Source organism: Pseudochaenichthys georgianus, chromosome 24 (genome assembly GCF_902827115.2).
Source record: "Pseudochaenichthys georgianus chromosome 24, fPseGeo1.2, whole genome shotgun sequence".
In the NCBI taxonomy this organism is placed as follows: domain Eukaryota; kingdom Metazoa; phylum Chordata; class Actinopteri; order Perciformes; family Channichthyidae; genus Pseudochaenichthys; species Pseudochaenichthys georgianus.
The window spans coordinates 22,234,666-22,252,337 of NC_047526.1; the positions used below are offsets into that span (position 1 = coordinate 22,234,666).

Sequence of the window (17,672 nt, forward strand, 5' to 3'; positions counted from 1 at the left end):
CTACAAAACCATAACAGGAAACTACAGCTAGACATGACACATCACACTAGGAGCGCCTGATCAGGGCACAAACACATAACAACTCGCATGGTTCATCATACATAATGAACTGTTCTAAGTCTGAGAAATGCCTTCGCCATAATCAGCAAAGCAACATTAATGTGAAATAATTCTTGCGGGCGGCTAGCTAGCTAGCTCACGTTCAACATAAGCTTAAACTAGTTAGCTACATTTATCTCAGCTCATAAGTGGTGTGTGAAAAATATGTGTCTTAATTACGGCTGCATACGTCGGTGTTAAAGTGTGAGTTATACGTTATCTTAATCGCTTTTGTTTTACACATGACAGTACTAACGCTGGTCGACATTTTAATATATGTTTGGGGGGAGGGGCATAGTCCATGTGCACGTCCATGTGCTTGTTACGCGTATGAAACAGGAAACACGTAAATGAACTCAGTCTGTCTAAACTAGTTAAACCGTCACAATGTGCATTTAAAAAAAGCTAGTTTCACTACATAATTCACTTTTTCTGTTCTCTCCTGCAGCTCCTGTACCCACACCACATACCCATACACTGATCTATTCTACACCATAATAAAACCAACGGCACTTTTAAGAGCCAAACTCAACCTCTCTCACTATCTCCCTATCTAGCCCTCTTATATCTATCATCTATTTCTTTATTCACCCTTCTATCTATGCTGTGTACTTCTCTACTTTCCTGTGTTTCTCAGTCTGTCTGTTTGTAATCCTGTGTTAATCATGCCAGGTGGGTCTACAAAAAAGACATGTCCCTTCTGTCAGAATATTTTATTTTGTGCACAGAAGATCTGTGCACATTGCCTTAAGGAGCAGCCAAGAAAGCTGCGCCTTGAGAAGAAGCTCAAGAGGTTTGATGAGAAGCGAGAGGGTTGGGTGTCAGGGCGGAAGAAGAACCACAACATTGCTTCCATCAAGGATGAAGCCATTGTCTTGGTATGTACACTTTTTACTGTATGTTAAGGCCCGGACACACCAAGCTGACACCAAAGAACTGACACTGTTTGCCAATATATTGGGCCAGGATAAAGTTGAATGTTTTTTATATACATTTATTTCTTAATGATGTTTGTATCTTAACCAATATACACTTTGATATCAACTTCAAGTATAGATATTATTGCAACGGTATTATTTAATATTCTCTTTTCTTTCAATTTTAAAACTACTCTTATCTTAACTTTCACAGCCAAGGGACACTATTTTAATTTAACTTTCACATTTAAATAAACGGAGCACTTCCTTCACTTCCATGTTGTGTTCCATTCTTGCTTATGTACACACTTTTAGACCTTAAAGGTGGGGTAGGTAATTTTGGAGAAACCGGCTCGAGATCGCTAGAATTTGAAAATACACAACCGGAGAAAATCTTCCCCTTCCTTACAGAGCCCCTCCTCCAACACACACGAACGCGCACATGACCAATGAGGGCACAAGATAAGTTTGTGCACAGATGGAAGGCTGACAGGCAGGCAGGCCATCCAGTTACTTTAGCTGGGCCGGCGCAGATGATCGGTCGTGCTTTTTTCAGTACTCCTACGGCTTCCACAGATGACATTTCTTTATGGATTCTTTGTCAAAGCACTTCAGATATTCATTGCTATCGGGATGTTAAGAGCATTCCATGGAATATAACAAGTGTATCTCGAGCCGGTTTCTCAAACTTACCTACCCCACCTTTAACATCATTGTATGTTACTACTCTATATTACTCTTACGACTGCAGCCACAACATACGGGAACGTTTTACATCGCAGCACGCAATTTCAATTTCAACAGTGTCAAGCTATGCTTGGATTGTGTTACATTTTTAATTATGCAATACTCATTGTAAGTGTTAACTGTTAATTGTTGAGTGGTCACACATTTGTATCTTATTGTACTTTAACTTTAAGATGATCAGGGTTTGAACTGGGACTCAGGATACTGATTTATTTATATTTTGTGTTTGTCTATAAAATATTGTATGCTTCTACTGTGTAACCAGGGGTGGACTGGCCATCTGGCATACCGGGCATTTTCCCGGTGGGCCGACGTGCCTTTTGGGCCGACACGTCATTTCTTTTTTTTTTCTGAAGTCCCGGCCCATAAGACGGGTATATTGGCCCTCTGTTTAAATGTTTTTAGTAATTGACACTGGGCCGGCCCAATCAAATCTTTAATCACCTCCCCCTTTGGGCCGCTCGGTGTGCATCATTAAATCACGCCCCCAGGAGGTGAGCCGGCCGTTGAAGCCAAACTTCCTTTTTTTTCGAGAAAAAAAAAAGTTCGAGTTAGAAATGGCGAAGGCGAAGGCCAAGCGAAAAGGGAGAGCAGAACAATTGCGGGCAAGAAAAAAGCAGGCCCTTCGTGCTGATGCTGCCGCTTGTGTCAAAATAACCGACATGTTTAGTACAGGTGCAGGTCCATCTTCTTCTAACCCGTGGCCGATATTGGTGGTGAGGAAGATGATGAGAGGGAGAGAGATCAGCGCGAGTGGGGAGAGCGAGGAGAACTGGCGGTAAGCAGAAGCTAAGAAAATTAGGAAAATATTATTATTAAGGTTATGATACTCTGTAGTTCTGGAACCCATTAATATCCCTTTGATGAAGCACTAATAAGACAAATATTATAAGAGAAACATTCGTTAGCCTCCAAGCTAGTAAGCTGGCTTTTTTAGGTTTTCCCTGGCAAGTTAAAATATAGCTTAATGGGACTCTGATAGTTGTCTCATTGAAAGTTAACCAACATTCATGAACAATTACTGGCAGCTGGCAGCTTGTTTTGTTTAGTGTATTTACTTATTTGGTTATAAGGGCAACAGTGGTCTTTTGGGACCTGAAGAAAATGTTTATAGTCAGCTTGTTGTGGTAGTTTTGATTGACAATATATAGAATGAATAATATAGAAATAGATAAAAAATGGAGGCACACATGTAGTTTTGACCATTAACTGTGTGGTATTGTTATGTCAATGCCTATTTGTATGGACCTCTATCAGGGAATCCATTCATTCTGTATCATTGTGTTGAGCCAGGTAGCATCCCCAGAGGAGGAGAGTGAGGAGAGCAAAGAGCAGGAGGACATAGATTACTTTGCCCGCCCCGAGCCATCTATGTTACAGATGTTTTTACAACATACCAGAAATCCAGTTGTGCAGACGGTATTCACCTGTAAAGATGGCACCAGCAGGAAGTGGCGTCATATTGCAAGGGACGTCATATGTTGTTTTGTTTTGTATGTCTGGCATTTGGGAAGAGGACTGACACTGGCACATTTATAACTGGAATGTCAGATTGGAGGCACGCACACCAGCGTACAGAGGAGCACAAAAAGAGCATTACACATTCAACCTGTGCTGAAGCTTTTTTCTTACGGTGCTCTAAAGCAGACATCGAAAGCATGTTTGCTGGCAGTCAGATGTCTGCTCATAGGGAACAAGTCCGAAAGAGACGTCAGGTTTTGGAGCGTGTGGTGGATGTGGTGAAAGTGCAGGCAGGTGGAGAATGAGGGAGCATATATGCTAGCTGACAACACCGTGGACCACGGTAACTTTTTGGAGCTCATCCTTTTATTAGGAAAGTATGATGTCTGGTTAAAAGAGCATCTGGATGATTGCGTAGAGAAGAGCAAGAAATTGCACCAATCCAGTGGAACAAAAGGTAGAGGGTCTCTCATCACCCTACTCTCCAAAACTACTGTTAACTCCATCATAGAAACTGTTCGTAGTCTAATCAAAGAAAGTATCTCCAGTGATGTCCAGAAGGCCGGAATGTCTTCTGTTCAGCTGGACACAACACAAGACATAACTTCTCAGGATCAGTGTTCAGTAATCTTAAAATATGTCAATGAGACTGTGCAAGAGAGGCTTGTGGCTTTAGTGAAGTGCCACGCATCCACCGGACAATACTTCAAGCATCTGAAACTGGACAAGGGCATGTGTGTATAGGTAATGCAACGGATGGAGCATCCAATATGAAAGGCCGGTACAAAGGATTTTCTGCACTGATTACCTCCCAGTCACCCACTCATGTCCATGTGTGGTGCTATGCTCATGTTCTTAATCTTGTCCTGGCTGAAACTACCCAAAATGTCATCGAATGTGGAACACTTTTCAACCTAATCAATGACATAGCAGTGTTTATCAGGGAGTCATATCAGAGCGTCAATCTGTGGGAGAAACAAGCCCAAGAAAAGATGCCGTCGACTCATCCTGTAGACTCATCTGGTCCTATCTCTATCGTGTTGTCATAGAAAGGGGAGGCAGGGCACTATAGGGTCCCCCCCCCTTAAATTAACTAGAAGTCATCATTTAAGGGGTTATTTTTAAAACTTTTCTTCTGGGGGGTGGGCATACCCCCCCAGACATTACATTGCATTTAGCTGAGGATTTTATCCAAAGCGACTTACAATAAGTGCGTTCCACCAGGAAGACACAACCTTGAAGAAAACAGAATCATAAAGTACATCAGGTTTCATAGAGCCAAACATTTCAAGTGCTACTCAACTGGCTTTAGATAAGCCAGTCCTTTAGTATATAAGTGCTTTGTTAACAATTCTATCGCTCGAAGTGGAGTCGAAAGAGATGAATTTTCAGTCTGGAAGATGTGTAAGCTTTCTGCTGTCCTGATTTCAATGGGGAGCTCATTCCACCATTTTGGAGCCAGGATAGCAAACCCACGTGTTTTTGCTGATGGGAACTTGGTTTGGCCTACCTGCCTGTCAGCCTTCCATCTGTGCACAAACTTATCTTGTGCCCTCATTGGTCATGTGCGCGTTCGTGTGTGGTGGAGGAGTGGCTCTGTAAGGAAGTCTGAAGTTGGTGCATCATGGCATGTGGCTCATTAAAAAATAAGTACAGCTATTGTCTCCCTCTTGTATAACTGGTGCCCCACCTGCAGCAGGTAATGCAGGGTTGCCAACTCTCACGCATCTAGCGTATGACACACGCTTTCACTCTCAATCTCACGCTCTCACGCTGCCCAAACTATTCTCAAGCCAAAAACAAGATGAACCGGTGATCGTCTTTTGTTGGTTATTTACAATGTTGAGTTGACAGCTGCTCAAGTTGTTGATCCGCTCCCTCCCCGCCTCCACCACCATCAGACCCCCCTATTAGTGCTCGGTCACTGTTCGCTTTGTGAGAGGGTTTGAAGGTCTAATTTCTAATGATTGATAGTTACACATACTTGTTGTATGTATTAGTTTAGTTTGCCCCTGGTACGTAAAAAGGATAATAATAGCGTTTTTTTAAATTATACTGAGTTATTCTTCTTGTCAATAACCGCTACTATTTGTTTGTTTTATGGATTTGGGCCGGCTGGGTCTAAATGCCAGGGCCGATTTGCTGTCCCAGTCCAGCCCTGTGTGTAACCCTTCCTGGTAAATACATGATTCTGCAAAAGCTTAACTCAGCATCTAGGTTTATGAATGGCATACAACTAGATGCTGTCATCAGTAATGTTATAGTTGTAGTTATATTGTTGTTGTTGTTGTTGTTGTTGTTGTTGTTGTTGTTGTTGTTGTTGTTGATGTTTCCTTTCCATTTCTTTAAACAGTAAATATATTATTTTGTCATTACAGCTTGAGAAACTCCATGCCATTGGCTTTAAACCAGTGCTGCTTCTTGGCAAGGAGACCAAGAAGAAGGACGTCAAATGTGAAATCCTAACCCCTCGCTGCACACTGACCGTCTATGCCCAGGATTACCTTGGCAAGATAGGCACTTTTTATGAGTACCTTTGTGAAGGTGAGATGCTTGCACTATATCTTCACAGTATTGTGCACACAAAATGTTTGTATCAATAGAGAGCTTAACATTTCCTTATAATCAACACAGTTATATGGAATGAGTTTGGATCAACTCATTTAATAAAGTCAGTTAAGTTAACAACAACTTACAGCGACTGTTTTCAATCCATCCAAATCTTGGCGACAACAACTTGATCCAGTATTTATCCTTTGATTCAGCCAGAAAGCAGTCATTCGAGCCATTTATTTGGGTTTGGCAAACTATATTTTTGTGAGACAACTAACACACATCATTTCTATCTGTTAACTGTCACTATTTTTAGCTGCAAAGTATTACAAAAGTTGAAAGTAATTGCAAAATATTTAGGGATATGGACAACGTTTGACTGTTTATTATTTTAGCAAACTACATACAATAAATACGTTTTTAAACACTGAGTATGTAGCCTCATGAGACATAGCTCACTGCAGAGGGGACTTGTGGACATTGAACTGTTATGTATCAGGAAATAGGTAGGCAAGTTTAATTTGAAAAAACATTTTGGGGTATTGTGCTACCACTTCCGCATTCATTGTATACAAATTGAAAGTTGTTAATGTCAAGGTAGTTAGGTTTGATGACTGAAATGTATGTTGAGGCTTGAGCCATCCCTTAAGCAATTTCCTTTTAGCAAACCGTTCCTAAACTGTTTCCTTTATCAACGCCCAAAAGGGAGAAATATTTTGAGGTTAATGGTAAGAGCACAATACATGAAGACGATCCCAGTTGACCACATATTCAGTTTGGCAGTTCTGTATTGAGGTCATGTTTTTCGGGTTGTAAACAAAAGCAGTTATCCAGTGCATCCAGAGGTCCCTTTACATTACATTTAGCAGATGTTTTTATCCAAAACGACTTGCTACTTATTTGATAGCACTTACTGTAAGCAAAACACGTTTGCATCAGTCTCATCTGAACAAAATGTGTGGATGTAAATAATGTAAGGGAACATACATGCACACGTCTATATGTTGTCTACCGACAAATTGACATGGAATGTAGACACAAATCGGAAGAATAACATCGCAAAACCATAAATGGTTGACTGGATAAATACCACTATTACTCTGCTATTAACTTTGACTGCACACAGTCCTATGACATGACAGTATATTTTTGACCCTGTCTGGAAACATACATTAAGCACGCAGTATTTCTGATTTCTAGATATATGAGTTAACCTCTTTGTCTTAAGCAAGTCAAGACCAACATTTGTTTAACTTGCACAGGTTGGACACAGGACTCCACTGGCCAGGGGGTTGCGGAAAATCCTGAGGAAGAGAGAGTCACGCTGAACCTCACACCCTGTGACCCATCTGAACCAGAAAACAACTGGCAGGACTCCACGGGCCAGGGGGTTGCGGAAAATCCTGAGGAAGAGAGAGTCACGCTGAACCTCACACCCTGTGACCCATCTGAACCAGAACACAACTGGCAGGACTCCACGGGCCAGGGGGTTGTGGAAAATCCTGAGGAAGAGAGAGTCACGCTGAACCTCACACCCTGTGACCCATCTGAACCAGAAAACAACTGGCAGGAGGCAGGGACCACAGAGAGCCAGGTGCCAGAGACAAGCACCGTGCAGGTGGAGGTGCTGAAGACCCCCCCCGTGAAGCAGTGCACCATCATAGAGGTGGGGCAGGAGGAGCAGCCCCAGCGGGATGATATGAGACGGGCTACCACCAAGGAGGGGCCAGGTAATAAAATAGATAGATCGAATGGGAGGGATGAAACCCTGACCATAGGGGTAAACTTCGAAGCAACTCATGCAACAACGTCATGCAGCATATTTAAACTTTATACTCAAGAACTGCATTTAAATATGACACTGTCCCATAATGAACATACGGGGAATAAACTTAGGTTTTTGAATCAAAGTTAAACACAACATGTTAATATTTATCAAACTATTCCTTACACATAATGTATGGAGTCAATTATATAGGCAAGAAAAAACAAAACACCTAGACTTCATAGATCACCCTCAATTAAATCGCAATAACACAAAAATATCTGTACCTAACACCTATTGCATCATGTGATGCTGCATTTGTTGGATGTATTTTGAAACTTGAGTTTAAGCTTAACTTGGTATACTGTATGTATATAGTAATATTTCTTCTTCAACCCACAGCTGTGAGGACAGGGTCCGTGAGGGACACAGTACTTGGTCCTAGAGGCAAAAAGAAAAAGTCAGGTATGTTAACAGTATTAAGTATTTTGACTGATTATAAACATTTGCATGAGTCGAATTGATTGGTATTCTAATAAATCTATCGACATGTACTTTAGAAAAGTGCATGTTAACGCAGTGATTGATGCTTCTTCAGTGAGTTAACAATGCTATATTGTGACTAATAACTATAACTGATACATTATCCAGCGGTCGAGATGGGTTTTCTCCGCAGGGTGGCTGGCGTCTCCCTTAGGGATAAGGTGAGAAGTTCGGTCATCAGGGAGGGACTCGGAGTTGAGCCGCTCCTCCTTCACGTCGAAAGGAGCCAGTTGAGGTGGTTCGGGCACCTAGTTAGGATGCCACCTGGGCGCCTCACTAGGGAGGTGTTCCAGGCACGTCCAGCTGGGAAGAGACCAAGGGGTAGACCTCGGACCAGGTGGAGGGATTATATCTCTTCGCTGGCCTGGGAGCGCCTTGGGATCCCCCAGTCAGAGCTGGTTGATGTGGCCAGGGAAAAGGTTTGGGGCTCTCTGCTGGAACTGCTACCCCCGCGACCCGACCACGGATAAGCGGGAGAAGATGGATGGATGGATGGATGGATGGATGGATGGATGGATGGATGGATGGATGGATGGATGGATGGATGGATACATTATCCAAAAATCATTATCCAAAAATCCAAAGGGCTTTAATTGTCTATATTTTCTTTGGTCATCTCAGGCTCAGCAGTGGTATGGCCATTCAAACAAGCATCCCATGTTAGGACTGAGAGCAGCTTGGTTCCATTTCAATGATGTATACAGTAACTTTTGACCAGTGTTAATAGTGTGGTCACTTTTCATCGTGCAAGTCTGGTTGCTACTTAAGTGTTCATAGTTGTATTTATTTTATTTCTAATATGACTAATACTGTATGTGGAACCTGCTTTGATGTTCACAGATTGCTCCTACCACACTCGCCTAGAAACTTTCCCCATCAGGAGTATAATAAAAGAAAGAATGAGAAAGGTTAGACAGGAATAAAAGTAATGCATAGGGTGTGGTTTATGATGATGATGATGATGATGATGATGTGCTTTATAATTATTATTAATTAGAGATTTGTTTTCTTCTCTTGATAGGGAAAAGCAGAAATGTTGGTGGAGTGGGAGCCCTGTCCAGTATGGTATATATCTTCCAGTTAATTGGCTTCATGTCATCTGATGTAGTCCCATGTTGGAGAACAAACACATGATATTTAACAAATGCAAAACATCCAGATCTACCACCAGTCCTCTTATATATTTCACTGCTGTTATTCTAAAGCAGTTGAAGTAGTGTAGGAACAAATGATTGTTTAACTTCATTGTTTTTATTGTTTGTTTGAAAATTTGTTTTCATTTCTATGTTCACTTTTTCTAAATGGTGGTGGTCGTTAATAAATGGAAAATGAAACATTTACTTATATAAATTGAGTTATAAGATGTTTGCTTCACACATGGTTTATGCTTTTCGGAAAGACAAAACCAGGAACTGTAACTAACATTATTCCATTCTGTTTTCAGTGGCAAGGAGTGGGCTCATTCCTGGCAGCCGAAGAATTCTCCGGGATAATGCATAAAAATAAAATCGGTTATTTGCACTCCAGTTTTGTTTTTGCACATTTATTCTCTTGTTGATATGCTCCATTTGAGTCACATTTAATATGTTTCTATTAGAAATAAGATGAAAACCTCCACCAAAATGCATTTCACTTTTTAGGAAATTACAGTTGAAATACTACATGATTTCATTGTCAGTGATAGGAACACCATAACCTATATTAAGCATATTCATGTGTGAAATCTGGTACTTTGCCATCCACTGCCTTATTTAATTTGTTTAACTTCCGATGTATAACGCTTTGGAGGTAGGCTTGCATATAAAGCGTCTTTGGGTTTCAGAAAAGCACTATAAAAATCAAATGTATTATATCATTTAATTATAGGCCCAATTAAAATTATCCTGATCTGGATCACTGTGGTTTTGCTACTACATTTGAAAGCTTTTGGGGACATATTTAAATGCTTGAGATATTAAAATGGTAGTGATTACTTTGAATTTTCTTTTTCACTTATTGAAAACCACAACTCGAGTATCAGGATGGTCTTTATCTGGAAAGTTATCCACATCTCATCACCACGTTGTCACGGCGTCCCTTTGTCACGTCACAGATACGGTACCCGAACTCGCCGCCCGGAAGTACTAGACAAACGATACTGCCGTTGCTAAGGAGGCAAAAGTGCAAATTTGTATTGTATATTTTTTTAAACACAGGGTTTGGTTTCGCATCGCGCCCGATTGACGGATTTCTGAAAGGGTATGGAGCCTATTCGGCCGTCAACGCAAGACAAGTCGAACGAGTCCACGCACACACGCCGGAAGAACTACAAATATGTCAGCTCTGTGTACTTCGTAGCGATTTTTGGACGCGTATCTAATGGGAATTGTAGTTTGTTGCGCTGCTCTCATATCATTTCAATGGGTTAACTTTCTATTTTTCTGTGTTTTTGTATGTTTTGAGCTGAGGTGCCAACTCAACATACAATGTTGATGAAATGAATGAAATTTGGTGATGATTAATGGTTTTTGTGTTAATGTAATAGCAGTTAAAACAGGACCGGTCAAATTTGACCGCGAACACCAAAGTAAGGGAGGGGGGGGAACGAATACAATAGGAGGGTTTTAATGTAACCATTGCTTATGACATTGATGATATTTTAAATAAAAAAACATATTCCCTAAAATGTGGAAGCTCTGGATGCCATACAAATGAATAGTTGATGTTTTTTAGGGCCACAAGTTTGGCACTAGAGCACCTAGTGTTATCAAACGCATTTCAATGGTGAAACTATCCAAAAATATTGCATATGACAATATTTTCCACTACGATGAAAGGCGTGTAAACAACCCTACCACTACTAGGCCTACAACCCTAATTATATTGAAAAACATTTTAGAATGCCTCACGAAATACTTTAATGTAAATTAAAATGTGAAGGGATGTGTGTGATGTGGTGATTGACATTATTCACCCACGGATCTATGGGTTGGGTATTGTTCAGCGGTTAAATAAAGCTCTTCTGACCTTAGCTGTCATGTGGGTATTAATGCTGCACAAGCCATTTTCACCCCATTTATTAATTATATGTTTTAAATGTGAGTGTTTCCGATCCCCTAAACCTCCATGGATGTACACAGTTTAATACTGGCAACTTCTTATTACGGGAAATATGAAAACGTCTTTTAAAACTACAATTCAAAGCAGAGACGTGCCATAGATAGAGAACATGTTGTGAAACACACAATAGCCAGCATGTGTAGTTCTGGTGACGGTTGGGGGGGTGGTGGACCCGTTGAAATCCAGGTTTGGACAGTGGTTCCATTTCAAAGTGCTGTTCGATGCTCGGCGTAACCCTCGGCGCACACTCAAACATCCAATCAGAGCTTGAGGACTATCACGGGGTTTGTCCATGGGTTTGTCAAGCGAAGCGGAGAGAATACTCACTTCCGGTTGTCAAATTCTCTAAAGCAAATGAGCTGCTCCGACCCTCGGTCCTGACGGACTCCAACTTGTGTTTATTAATCAAACAAATAAATACACACAAGGATAATTATGTGTTGTTGACTAAATAACAGTGTGTGGTTTAGAGAAGAATACAAAATTAGAAAGAAAAAACGATGAAACAATACCAATTTCAGTATTCTGAGCCCCTACTCTCCCCATAACTGATGGCAACAAAAGTCCTACATTATTCAATTACAATAAAGAAGTAAAAACAATAAGGGTATACTAATTACGGGTTGGGAGTGAGAACGTGTTGCTGTACAACAAATCACCTGGTTGGAAGAGAACTCTCTGCTCCATAGTTTCTCTCTTCACTGTACATTTGACATATTCAGGGTAATATTTAATATTCCATCTGTCACATACTTATGTAAATATAATACCTTGCTTTATATCTTGTTATTGCTCATTTGTACATTCAACATGTATATTTTCTTCTTTATTTCTTGTCTTTTTATTTGTATTGTATAATGCCATGTGTTTTAATGCTGCTGCAACACAAAGATTTCCCAAATTGGGATCAATAAAGTTCTATCTTATCTTAAACGAACAACCAGTGTTCCGGGTGAGGATCATCTCTTTACAAAAATATTCAAGTGCTAACCCATATTGTTACTTCTAAATGAATTTATTTCCAAACATATTATAATGCAGTGTGATGTAAACAACAAAAAGTACCACAGAAGTATGCTTAATATTTATTCATCAATCAACCACATCAATAACATTGTTTTTAAAACAATAAAATGGTCCTCTCTGGCAATGATTTATTTATGCGTTTCACCACAATACAAGTAAAAGGCCACCATAAGGGTGTATGTCTTGATTCTAGAGCGTTGGGGTTAGTCTAACATGAAAAGCATGGACAACAGAACATAAAATCAAGTTATGCAAACGATTATAACATACAGTATTAAGAAATCATACAACACAACCATTTTTTAATGATTTAACTATGTATATTAAACATGTACATTCTATGTGTCAATAAAATATAACAATGTATTAATTGATGTTTATCTCAATGTCCCTAATTATACATCCTAAAAGACTGTGCATTGTACATGTTGATTTAAGTACTTCAATCAATCAGGTTAATAGCTGGAGATCAAAAAGGAAATATAACTGACAAAGCAATTAAAGCAAGGAACGCAAACGAAAGCTGTTATTGGCCTGCGGTGTAACAGGTGCAGTCATATAAAGTTAATGACAGGTAAATCCTATAAGAGATCGAAAATAATAATGATGCATAGGCATCCCGTTCTGGGAAGAAAGGGAAAGACGTCCTGCTCTTGGACAATAATGTGCTCACCAAGTTGTATGGTAACCAGCAAGATATACTTGGACATTTAGGAATTTACATTCTAGTGTTTCAAAAAGGATCAAAAGTGAATGGTTCATTGCTCAGGATGCATTCCAGGGAGGCTGAGCATTTTGTTCAATACAATTTAAGTTGTGTACAAGTGAAATATTTGGCCTGATGCTGCGGCATAGGGAAAAGTCATATGGTCAACATATTCAAGTGTGATTTTCCATTGAGGAGTATGAATACAATCTCTAAATATAAAGTCAGTAAAGTATTTACATTTCTGATAGCACATCAAGTCTTGGCAGATATTCGTGCTTGAGAGCAGCAGCAATTTTAACGCTGCCGACAGACATTTGTACCAGGTAGTATTGCAGTACTGTAGAATGGACATGATCACAGATGTAAAGAACAACAGAAGAATTTCTCTGCTCGCGCCAAAAGACCTAAGACGGCGGAGAAAATAAATTCTTTGTTTTGTCCTTTTGCACAGATAATCAATGTGATCCTTCCATGACAGCAGATGGTCAATAATTACACCCAGGTATTTGTATGAAACTCCCTGCTTGATCTCATCTGTATGGATGACAATGGGGACTTTATGGGAGTCAGATGGTGAGCCAAAAATGATTTCCTCAGTTTTCTTGGTGTTGATCTCAAGAGCATTGTTATCAGTCCACTCGACCACCTGATTTACAGCCTGTTGGTGCAGCTCAGGGTCGTCTGTGTTACTGAGCAGAGATATTATTGCAGTATCATCAGAGTACTTAATGATGAATTGATTTGGTGTGTTGGTACGACAATCATCAGTGTAGAGAGTAAAGAGCACAGCTGAACTCACGCAGCCCTGGGGGGCCCCTACATTGGTTGTGATGGCAGATGACAGGGTTTTGTTAACCTTCACAAGTTGCTCTCTACTGGTGAGGAAAGCAGCATACCAGTAAATCAGGTATGGATTTACTTCCATTTTGGCCATTTTTGACACCAAGATGTCTGCTTGTATTGTGTTGAATGCTGATGAGAATGAGAAAAAGCCATTTCTTGGAATGTTGTGCAGGTAAAATAAACCATAGTTACTTACTAATTAGTGACAATTTGTACTAGGGATGCCAGTGATTATTCGATTATTCGTTACAGTCTCCATAATCGAATATTATTTTTAAAAATCGATTTTATTTGTATATTTTTTAATTATTATTTATGTATTTTTTTTTTTTCTGGCTTAGTTTCAACCAACATAGGGAGAGTGGGGTAAGTAGTGCCAATTTTTACTTAAAGTGCCTTTAAAGCAAGGGGATTACTGTTATGTTTTGCATGGGGCTTTTGTTGTTTTTGTGTTTAACTTGTTGTGTGCTCCTTTTACCCCTCACTACTCTGTCTTTCTGTCTCTGCAGGGCTGGTGTGTGACAGGGGGGCGTGGCTGGTTACTCCTGGCTGCAGATGAGGCACACCTGTCCCCACTCACTTGATTACCTGCTCTTTAAGAGCCTGGCCCTCACCTCACTTCTCTGCCAGAGTATTTTTTCATGCTGTCCCGCGGTCCGGAGTGCCTTTCTGCAGCCTGGAGTCTGTTGTAGTTGGTTTAGGAGTTCTTTTGAGTTTTGGTCGGAAACGTTTTTCCGCAGCTTTGTTTTTGGTTTACTACGGCCAGCCAAGCTCCCTGTCGTCAGTACCTGCCTTGGATTACCTTGTCTATTAAACTTTTTGAAACTTTATTTTTGTCAGTCTCTGCTTTGGGGTCCCAGTAGTATCTAAACGTCACAGAATACTCTGGCCAATATGGACCCCGCAGAGAATGAGAGACTCAGGGAAGCGCTTGCTGCTCAAGGGGTAATGATAGGGCAACATGACAGAGCTCTGCAGAGAGTTATGGAAGCGATTCAGGATTTAACCGCCGGTGTGACCAACATCGGAGGCCGTATGGAACAGGTCGCAGCACATCTCTCCACACTCCCGCCGACTGCCGATGCTCAAGCTACAGACCCTGCTCCTCCACCTCAAGCTGATCCAGAACGACAGCGCTGCAATCCTCGTGAGCCCTTTATCCCCACACCCGTCAGGTATTCAGGAGATTTAGGGTCTTGTAGTCAGTTCTTACACCAGTGTAGTCTTGTGTTTGAGCAACAGCCTTTCACTTATTCCACTGATAGAACTAGGGTTGCTTTCATCATGAGCCTACTGAGTGATAAAGCAGCAGCATGGGCCCTTGCCATATCTAACAGCAACTCGCCTATTAGTCAGTCTCTGTCGTCTTTTACTGCAGAGATGCGTAGAGTGTTTGATCATCCAGTGAGGGGGAAGGAGGCTGGTAAAAGACTCCTTTCACTCCACCAGGGTTCAGGCTCTGTTGCTGATTTTGCTATTGATTTCCGCATTCTTGCAGCTGAGAGCGGTTGGGATGACATGGCTTTGCTGGGAATTTGTTATAAGGGGCTTAATGATGAGTTAAAGGATGAACTAGCTGTTAGGGATGACACCTCCTCCTTAGAGGAGTTGATTTCTCTAGCGATACGACTAGATAACCGCCTCCACGAGAGGCGTAGGGAGAGATCAGGAAAACATAGCTCCACCTCCTTTCCCCCTCCGTCCAAGTTTCCTAGTCGGCCGGCATTCTCTGGACCTTCTCGCCATCCTCCTGACTCCGGGCCTCCCAGACCTTCTCCAGATACCCAGGTCTCTCCCTTCTTTATGGAGGAGCCCATGCAGCTGGGAAGGATGACGCTTACTCCATCAGAACGTCAACGCCGGCTTCGTCAGAGACTCTGCTTCTACTGTGGCCAGGCTGGTCACGTCAGCGCCGGTTGTCCCTCTCTGCCAAAAGACATGGCTCATCAGCGACAGGGGGAGCACTGATGAGCCACACTTATATCAACTCAGCCTCCTCCAACCGCATCCCAGTCAAAGGTACTATTTCCTGGTCTCAGAACTCTGTTCCGCTGCAGGTCTTGATTGATTCTGGTGCGGATGACAATTTCATTGACTCTGACTTTGTGATGCAGTCTAAACTTCCTTTTGAGCCTCTTCCAGAACCTAAGAATGTGTTTGCCTTAGATGGGAGACTCCTAGCCCAAGTTACTCACCGTACTGCTCCAGTTTCCCTCAAGATCTCTGGCAACCATCACGAGATAATCTCCCTGTACCTTATCCCCTCACCCATGTCGCCACTCGTTTTAGGTTTTCCGTGGTTGAAGCTCCATAACCCCCACATAGATTGGGCCAACTCGTCTATCATTAACTGGAGTTTGTTCTGTCACTCTCATTGCTTACACTCTGCTGTACCCCCCACAGTTACTAGAGCACCAGACCCCCTCAAACCCATTGATCTCACCTCTGTACCCCCTGAATATCACAGTGTCAAGGAGGTTTTCAGCAAGGACCACGCCCTATCCTTGCCGCCTCACCGGCCCTACGATTGTGCCATAGATTTGCTCCCTGGCACCCCCTTTCCGTCAAGTAAACTGTACAATATCTCTAGGCCAGAGAAGGAGGCCATGGAGAGTTACATCTCTGACTCACTCGCTGCTGGGCTTATTCGCCCCTCTTCATCGCCTATGGGCGCAGGTTTCTTTTTTGTGGACAAGAAGGATAAGACCCTACGCCCTTGCATAGACTACAGAGGGCTTAATGAGATCACAGTCAAGAACAAGTACCCCCTTCCACTCATAGACTCAGCCTTTGTTCCCCTTCATGAAGCCACCATCTTCACTAAGTTGGATCTTCGCAATGCATACCACTTGGTGAGAATAAGGGAGGGGGATGAGTGGAAGACTGCATTCAATACTCCCAGGGGACATTTTGAGTATTTAGTAATGCCTTTTGGGTTAACGAACGCACCTGGGGTTTTTCAAGCTATGATTAATGATGTATTGCGTGACATGTTAAACAGGTTTGTTTTTGTGTACCTTGATGACATCCTTATCTTCTCTCGCACTCTTCAGGAGCATGTCCAGCATGTTAGGCTGGTACTGCAGAGACTTCTTGAGAACAGACTGTATGTTAAGGCTGAGAAGTGCGAGTTTCATGCCTCTTCTGTGAGTTTCCTGGGTTTTATCATCGACAAGGGACAATTAAGGACTGACCCCGCCAAGGTCCAAGCAGTGACCGAGTGGCCCACTCCCTCTAACAGGAAGCAGTTGCAAAGGTTTCTGGGCTTTGCTAACTTTTATAGAAGGTTTATTCGGGACTATAGTAGGGTAGCAGTGCCTCTGACTAAACTCACCTCTGTCAAGTTGCCTTTTGAGTGGTCTCCTGCAGCTGAGGCAGCTTTTGTAAAACTGAAATGTCTGTTTGCCACTGCTCCTGTGCTCTCTCATTCTGATCCAGGGGTCCAGTTTGTGGTGGAGGTGGATGCCTCTGATTCTGGAGTGGGGGCAGTTTTATCCCAGCGTTCCCCCGCAGACCAGAAGCTCCACCCTTGTGCGTTCTTCTCTCGTCGGCTGACCCCTGCTGAGAGGAATTACGACGTTGGTAATCGGGAGTTGCTGGCAGTGGTTCTGGCCCTTCAAGAATGGAGGCACTGGCTGGAGGGAGCCAACCATCCTTTTATAGTATGGACGGACCATAAGAATTTGTCTTACCTTCGCTCTGCACGCAGGCTCAACTCACGCCAGGCTCGGTGGGCTCTCTTCCTGGGACGGTTCAACTTCACCTTGACCTACCGGCCTGGCTCCAGGAATGTGAAGGCTGACGCCTTGTCCCGGCAGTTCGCTTCCCCAGTGGAGGACTCAAGGGATGCAACCATTCTGCCATCTTCCTGTGTTGTGGGAGCAGCTAGATGGGAGATTGAAAGGGTGGT

At 42.1% G+C, this 17,672-nt stretch overlaps 1 protein-coding gene across 1 annotated transcript; it reads left to right on the forward strand.

Annotated features, from left to right (window-relative positions):
• Positions 1-564: 564 nt before the first annotated feature.
• Positions 565-9,611, forward strand: LOC117440136 (uncharacterized). Its single transcript, XM_034076402.2, has 7 exons — positions 565-977; positions 5,603-5,768; positions 7,040-7,507; positions 7,945-8,007; positions 8,926-8,993; positions 9,107-9,150; positions 9,530-9,611. Exons 1-7 carry the CDS (start codon positions 765-767, stop codon positions 9,576-9,578), a joined length of 1,071 nt encoding a protein of 356 aa, XP_033932293.1. The 5' UTR covers positions 565-764; the 3' UTR covers positions 9,579-9,611.
• The last annotated feature ends 8,061 nt before the right edge of the window (positions 9,612-17,672 follow it).

What these genes read in the sequence shown, in the direction of transcription:
- LOC117440136 (XM_034076402.2), top strand. Translation starts at nt 765, where the DNA reads ATGCCAGGTGGGTCTACAAAAAAGACATGTCCCTTCTGTCAGAATATT. An exon ending in AGGATGAAGCCATTGTCTTG is followed by an intron (nt 978 to 5,602) that starts GTATGTACACTT and finishes TTGTCATTACAG; the next exon opens with CTTGAGAAACTCCATGCCAT. An exon ending in TAAAAGAAAGAATGAGAAAG is followed by an intron (nt 8,994 to 9,106) that starts GTTAGACAGGAA and finishes TTCTCTTGATAG; the next exon opens with GGAAAAGCAGAAATGTTGGT.